At 35.2% G+C, this 8,055-nt stretch overlaps 1 protein-coding gene across 4 annotated transcripts in view; it reads right to left on the reverse strand.

Annotated features, from left to right (window-relative positions):
• The window catches only part of iffo2b (intermediate filament family orphan 2b), a 39,867-nt gene that overhangs the window by 6,325 nt on the left and 25,487 nt on the right, over positions 1-8,055 (reverse strand). The window contains exons 2-9 of one of the 4 annotated variants that reach the window (XM_073876330.1): positions 7,853-7,910; positions 6,673-6,768; positions 4,204-4,260; positions 2,279-2,449; positions 1,953-2,089; positions 1,457-1,613; positions 426-515; positions 154-278 (exon numbers count right to left, since the gene is read on the reverse strand). In XM_073876330.1, coding sequence (XP_073732431.1) covers positions 154-278; positions 426-515; positions 1,457-1,613; positions 1,953-2,089; positions 2,279-2,449; positions 4,204-4,260; positions 6,673-6,768; positions 7,853-7,910 — 891 coding nt within the window. Of the gene's footprint in view, positions 1-153; positions 279-425; positions 516-1,456; positions 1,641-1,952; positions 2,090-2,278; positions 2,450-4,203; positions 4,261-6,672; positions 6,769-7,852; positions 7,911-8,055 lie in introns of all 4 variants that reach the window. The other 3 variants (XM_073876329.1, XM_073876333.1, XM_073876332.1) reach the window with 3 other exon arrangements.

Here is an 8,055-nt window from a genome sequence, read left to right on the forward strand (position 1 = left end):
TGACTTTACTTGTTGATGTTTTAATGGAAATTTAAATATTTTTGTTTCCCCTTAATAATAAAATATAAATTAATTTAGTAATCATATAAGGTGTTGTTGATGTTTTGAGAAACGCCCGTCTATAAAGCTTCATTCATTTATTCTGGTGCTCACCTGCCACCCTTGATCATTCTCCTGCACGTCTCCATCTGAACATCCAACCCTCGTTTCATACTACACATCTCCATGTACTCATGCAGATGTCTGTTCATATCGCTCTTAGCTGTGGCCAACTCCATCTGAGAGCGAGCGAAAGAGAAAGAGAGAGAGAGAGAGAGAGAGAGAGAGAGATCTAAAGTTTATTAAATGAATAAATCTGCTCATTTATTGATAACACAAGTGAATATGTTACAGTGATGCTCCAGCGAATACAGACACAACCTAACCTCAATCTGTCCAATGGTTTCCTGGTATTCTTGCTCTCTGTTCTTGAAGAGGGATTCAGTCTCATCTATGAGATTTCCAAGAGTGCAATCCTGAGTGTTTTGAGACAACTGATTAAATTCACAAACATTTACACTGATTTTAAATAAAAAAATATATGCATTAATAACTAAAAGCAACATGTGACTCAATAAACATTAAAAAGCAACTAGTTTAGTGGATACATTGTTAAAACTACAAAGCACATAGAAAAACTTTATTTCTCAAAAAGACAAAATAATAAACTAGGATAATTTTCACAGTACTGTAAATTTATATGAATATAATGTATATTTATGCATATGGCAGATGCTTTTATTCAAAGGAACTCTACACCAGGGATGCCCAAACTTTTCCTACCAAGGGTCAAAAATCAAACCTGATTAAGGGCCGCAGGCCGAAAATAAATGTTGCTGTGTTATATTATTAAAATTAAAGTTGCCCTGATTTTCCTCATTTATAATTTTTATAAAATAAATAAGCAAACATTACTCTGTTTACGCATAACTTATGCAGTTTTATTTTCAAAGGTAACTGTTGTAAAAAAAAATATTTTGTCAGTATTTTTTTTTATTTTCTTTTGTCTGTGTGCAACTGCTTTGACCTCTTCATTATTAGCCTATAGTACCCAATTTCGTTGCGTTTCGTGATGCATGCTATACACCTTTAAGTATGCATGAACATAAAAAATATTAGCTGTAATTCCTTGCATTTATTTTCAATTCACATTTTTGTAATGTACAAATAAAACAAACAAAAAATTAGAAAATGTTTAATTAGAAATATGCATCATATCTGCATCAAAGATGACAATGTTTATCATTTTTCCTTATCTTACGTGGCATAACGGGCCAAATTAAAGGTCATTGGGGCCAACTTTGGCCCTAGTTTGGGCACCTCTAATACTGCTTTCTAAAAATATCTGATGTATTTTTTTCGTTGCAGCAATGATGTTTGAATTGTGTTTTTATCACAGCTGAGTTGATAAACTCACAGGATCATTGGCGTCTCCGTTGCAGTCCACAGCACCGTTGCCGTTGTTAAGCACACAGGGTACATTGTAGTTTGTAAGGTCCTCCCATAGCAACAGCGTATCATCGTTCTCCCACGTCAAACTGTCACAGTCGTCATCGATGTCGAACGTATCCCGCCTAACAACACACGAGTTATCTGAATGTCTGCACATGAGGTCAGAAATAAAAAAGAGAAAGAGCAGGACGTGAACACAGAGAGGAAACATGCACTACAATTATACTGTAGTCTAATATGACCCAAATTTTAGTGTGAACAGCAAACAAGCGCATTTTTAATTCACATCTGAGCATTTTGACTACTGCTGATGCTGACTACCTGCAGTTCTCCATATCACCACTAGGAGGAGCCACATAATACATTTTAAACTGCATTTGTCTTCAGGCCTATCTGACTCAAGCTAAATGTGATTTTGAGGAGACCTCTGTGTTGTGCCGTTAGTTTCGGTGAAGACTCACAGCTTGCCCAGCATACGTTTCATCTCGTCTGTGATGTTCATCTCGTCTTCCTCTGAGGTGCTATGATCTGCATCCATGTCTGAAGTTTCCTCATCTGAAACCACTCTCTTTTCCTTCTTTCGACACACTAAAGCCGCCTGAGATACACAAACACGATAAAAAAACATGCACATAAGCCGGAGCAACAACCCATCGAATGTTATGGGTCTGGCAGCAGTGCAATGCGATAACCTTGTGTGCATTTAAAGATGCAGTGTCAGCAAGTGACCTCCCGTGTGTGTGTGTGTGTGTGTGTGTGTGTGTGTGTGTGTGTGTGTGGTACTGACTCTGTCTGCTGGTGATCTGGATGGACTGATGCTGAACATCTTTGACATATCTTCAGAGTTTCTCTGCTGAGCTACGTCACACAGTTTGGCGGTGATGTCTATTCTCCTGCAGATGTCCATGTCCACCTTCATGGCTTTCTCCTGAATCTTTGAGTCGAGGTCGGACATTTGCTAAACAGAGAATCAAAACTCAGTTTCTGCGAATTTAAAGATAACTAGTACTGTACAAACAATGAGCTTTTGATGCTGGAGGAACAAGATTAATATCATAACATTGTGAGATTCATGCAGACATACTCTACATATAGCAACTATTACTTTTTTCTTGCTTTCATGTAGGGCTGCAAGATATACAGAAATCGGCAAAATATCGCAGATGCCCATATTGCAATACACATATAGCAATGATTTGCAAGGACTGAATGATTTTACTACTTTAAAAAATTAATCAATGACGCTTTCTTAACTAGAAACGATGTAAAATATGTACAATATGTAGTTGGGTCAGTGACAAAAACAAGCAAGAAATTAAAAAAATTAAAAATTAAAAAAAAAAATTTTTTTAAAGCATGCATTAGGTTTATTTCAATGCACATGTTAAATTTATGCAATAAAAAATTACATTTGCACCATTTTTATGAAATTTAAGACTGAATGGACCTGAAAATGTCAAAGGGTGTAACCGTCAATTGCACCAAAGAATGAGAAATATTAAATATTTTATCCACCTTGATGGCATGTTAGCATAATCATCAAAAAAAAAAAAAATTAAAATATAATCGTATTAGTTATTTCTAAATGTAAATTTTAATGCATTTTTGCTATATTGCTATATTTGTCTTGACATATGCTGAAAACAGCTCCATTTTCTAAATAATCTTGTGTATGTAAAAAAATCATATTACACTGAACTAGATGATTATATTTTATTCCAGTTTTTTATAAATATATTTATAATATATTTATATATTAATAATAATAATAATAATAATATAAAAAAATACTAGAAACACCAATTGACACAGACCGGTTACACCACAATGACATTTTTGCAATTATTCAACAAAAATATTCTATCAAAATGAAATAAAATCAGAAATTTTAGGGAAAAAAAAATGTATTTTGAAATTTGAACCCTTTTACATTTAATTGAACCATACGGACACAAAATAATTAACGTTACGTCATTTACCCTGTTATATTTGGTCAGTTTTTAAATAGATATTTTTTATTATTTAAATTTATTTGACAAACATAAAGCATGTATCGTATATCACATCATTTAGCAAGTTATCGCATTTCCCTTCAATATCGTGCAGCCCTACTTTCATGCCTCAAAAAACGCAAACTGCAATGCAGAAGAGATGAAGCAAGAACTTTCACTTCCATTGAAAACAACACCATAACCAGAAATTTTGGTTTAGGTACAAGTTAGTCTGGTATAGTGTCTATTACCACAGAAAATCATTTGAATCCATTAAAAAAAGAAAAAAAAAACATTACTGTAACCAAAACAAACCAATGAAACAGAGGGAGGAGACATATTTCTGTCATAATAATGTTGTCAATAAATCTGAGCTTTCAATGAATCCAGAAAGTTTCTTTAATTAATCAACGTCGATTGTAAATTACAAACGATAAACATGTCAAATCATACATCAATGTCATTGCAAACCATTCAACAACGAACACGTTAGTCTTGTGGTAAATCCAGAGGCACGCAACAAACACTTTCACCTAAACGCCTGGGAAACAACTGCTTTCATTCATTTGTTTAATATTAAGAGAGAAGAAGAAGAAGAAGAAGAGAAAAGAATAGGGGTCCATTATCACCCCTCCTCTTTAAAATAAGTCTGAACAAATGAATCAAGGCAATTGTTTTCCTTCATCCAACTGAATAAACTCAAACTTTCATTCAATCTTACTTTCAGATCGAGGAATATCTTCCGGTTCTGTACAGCTCTACTGGGCCGTCTGTCACCCTTATGATAAAAATCAGTGCTCAGGATTTAGAAATTATTATTGAGTGTGCTTCCTAACACAGATATTTATAGATGTTATACAGTCGACCACTTCATGTGCATAACAGGTGAACTGATTTTAAGAATGGCATTCGTGACTAATTCCAGATCCAAATTTGGATGCACGGTTTGTTCATTCCTCTCCATTCGGGTCAGCTGTTATAAATTGGTGTGTTTGACTAGACAATGAGACTGAGGGTACGTTTAAACATTAACGATTGTACAAACAGAAGACTTTCTTTGCATATTTGAAAAAATAGTGTAAACAACACAAATGGTCAAAGCGTTCCCCATTTACACAAATCCGCAAAAACAACTATAAACGCTGTATTATGCACGCCCGGCCAGTAGTTGGCGATGTTACTTGGTAAAGAAACACTTCACCCTGTGCACAAATGCATTTTTCTTCTACAGAGCAATAAATACAAAAATGTGTTGTTTGAACGAATTTGTAGATGTAGATTTATTACTATAAGGGACCTGGGACTAAAAAGCATCAAACTTTTGTAAACTTTGTTAAAAATGCGTTAATAAACTCACTATCTTGAGTAGCACAAACACAGATGCTGCCATCATTGTTTGGTTGTGAAGTACTCGCACATGCCTGTAGAATGAACACGTATTTAGCAATCCGTCTAATTGTTTATTTCTTTCTACCTTCGTGATATAAGAGCATGATTTGAACTCGAATAATATCCACTCTTCCAAAAACCAAAAGAATTTATTAACAAAGTTAACTGAGAAAAGCAACCTGTTCTCATGAAATGAGTATAAATAGCACGCAGTGTGAAAAGTTGTGCAATACATATGCCAAATTACAATTTTGATACGCCAGTCTTTCCCGTTCACTGAATACGGCGCATCTTTTCATGTTGTTTCATGTATTGGATGCTGAATTATTTCTTTGCAAAAATTTAATTTAGGATTTGCTTTAAGGATGTCATATAATATATCGGTTTCTTCATGTTTTTATCTATTTTTAAACCATGGTCACTTGAAGTTGGGGTTAGAATTGGAGTTTGGATGTAATTTTATGTTACAAAAAGTTGATCCCAAGCGACAATGTTGAAAAAAAAACAATACATAAAACGACACGAAAAGATGTGCCGTATTAAGTGAACGGGAAGGACTGTGTATCATATGCACACTGCGTGCTATTTATACGCAAACCATGAGAATGGCCAGGAGAAAAGTCTAAATGTTACACGGTCAAAAAAAACTATATTGCTCCATTCTTATGGGGCATACAGACCAAACGCGAATTCAACGATTTGCCAAAGTAGATTGCATACAAAATCAATCAAAAGAAAACTCGCGCAGTGCGAATAACGCTAATTGGCCGTTTCAGTGAAAACGCGCTATTCGCCTCAAAAAATAAAAAATATTCAACTCAAGCGAAAAATTCGCATGACACAAAGTTAAATTCAGTGAGTAATCTAAAGCGAGGAATGCGATGCTACGCGTTTGGTGTGTACATAGCATTACACAGTCCTTCCAGAGTTATTTGTGATTGTTGCAGGCAAAAATCCTTAATCTTGCAGCACGTTTTCTTCAAAAATGTGATGGAATATGCGGGATATTTATGCAATTTTATGCAATAAAAATTTCGTGAACTTGTAAAAACTGCATGAACTTGTGAAAACTGCGAGAACTTACAACAACTGCAGTTGGGGTTTGCAGCTTTTTAATGATGTTCATGTCGCGTAATTACGTCACTTCATAACGTTCCCATAGCAACAGGGGACTTGGCTGCGCTTGTTTAAAGTAAATGCAACATTTTTTAACTTTCTGCTTATATGTGAATATTTTATATGAAAACGCGGGGATTATGAAATCATGCAAGCCCTGCATATTTTGCGCGCAGAAATCTGCAATTTATGCTGCTAAAGTGCGGCGTATTTGAAAAAATGCGGCCCCGCATAAATATGCAGACTTTGTCTGATTATGCATTCGATCGCATAATCGCATTTTTCTGGAGGGACTGATTCCATATACAAAACTAGAAAATGTCTTCAGGACGTCACTATTCTATATTTAACTTATTGGAGCTTCAAAGTTCAGAAACATTTAAATATTATTTTGAAAATTATTTAAAATGATAAAATCCAGATCTAATAAATGAAAAATAAACAACGTATGGCTCGTACAACGAATATGCATGTGCATGATGTCACCGTCTTCGCAGATTTGGTTTTTGGCACTTACACAGAAACGATGACGGCAGCCTTTTCGAAAAATTACTCACTTTAAAACCAGTTCTCAAACGTTTGCACTTTACTAACAGATTAAACGGTTCTCGTCTGTAGTTGTTTTGTTCTCTTTATTGTGTAAACGACTCCAAGCAAGCCAAGAGCTTTAATGTTAAATACTCACGTCAGTCATGAGACTCTTGAAGACCACCAGCTCAGCTTTCAATCTTTCTATCTTCTCGTTCAACTCATCCTGAATGGCTTCAGACTCGTGAACATTCTGAGGATAAACAAACATAGAACAGAAACATAAGAAATTCATCTACTATATCAGTCTTATTTGCTCACTTTTTAGTCTACTGGATCTGTCTATAAATCTGTGTATGGCTTAGTAGTAGAGCATTGCATTAGCAGTGCAATCGGTCATGGATTTGAACCATGGAACACACATGCTAATAAAAAAAATGTATGCCTTGTAATGGTTTTGGATAAAAGCGTCTCCCAAATGTAACAGCAAACAGCCAGTTTTGTATGTTTTTGAGAAACGCTGTTAATGGGCAGCACAATTAAAACCACAGATCATCCCACTCCAATCGAATGAAATCCCTACAGATGTGATGGTAAAGAGTAGAAAAGAAATCCATACGACTCAAGGCAGAATTAAAAATTCAGGGTCCGGGCATGTTAGGACTCTCTTGGGAAGCTTCTCAGCGGTTTTGCTGACCCATAATCCAACACAAACACAGTTGCAGGAATTCATTGATTTCTCATTGCATCAGCGCTGGATAGCAGAAGATGACGCTTTACACTTGCACTGTATTTCTAGAGGAATTTTGCCATGGCGGTCCTGATGGGGGAATGGAAACTTTTGTTCTGTATATGACGATAGCCCTTATTTAAAGCGCTGACCCAGATTGTTGTACAGATCACATGCGATTTTATATTTGCTACAATAAGATATACTCATAGTATAATTTGGCCGTGCACACTTGCAAAAACATAAATCAGTCCATATGACTGAAAGCTGTATACCTTGCATGAAGTACAGGTCAAAGTTTAAGTAATTTATTTATAAAATTGTACATGAGTCTTATTAGCATTCTGTGCTTGTATTATGTATTTTGACACTATCAGTGAATCAGTAAAAAGTTATAAAATAAAAGTTCATTCAGAATATGACTGTGAGTTAATAAAGGCGCTTTATTATTGGAATAACTTTCTTTCAGTTATATAAAGTCCATACGTTTATCTACGTTACAATATTTAAAGGTGGAAACTCTAGTTTCAGCCAAAAGATTACAAAAACTGATGTAATGATTTTGACAGTAATAGAGTCTAGACGTCTGGTGTTCAGGTGAGCTCACCTCCTGTAGCGTCTGTATCATTAACTCCATCTGTTGTCTCCTCATCACCTCCTCCTCCCATCTGAAACACAGAGCACATCTCTTATAAGCATTACTGACACTATGAATCATTTTATATTCTTATCCCCCATTTGCATTTGGCATGTGAGGCATGCTAACCAAAACCCAAGTTTATTTATAACGTCAACACATTCACAATGAGT

This window comes from Misgurnus anguillicaudatus, chromosome 14 (assembly GCF_027580225.2).
Source record: "Misgurnus anguillicaudatus chromosome 14, ASM2758022v2, whole genome shotgun sequence".
NCBI lineage: Eukaryota > Metazoa > Chordata > Actinopteri > Cypriniformes > Cobitidae > Misgurnus > Misgurnus anguillicaudatus.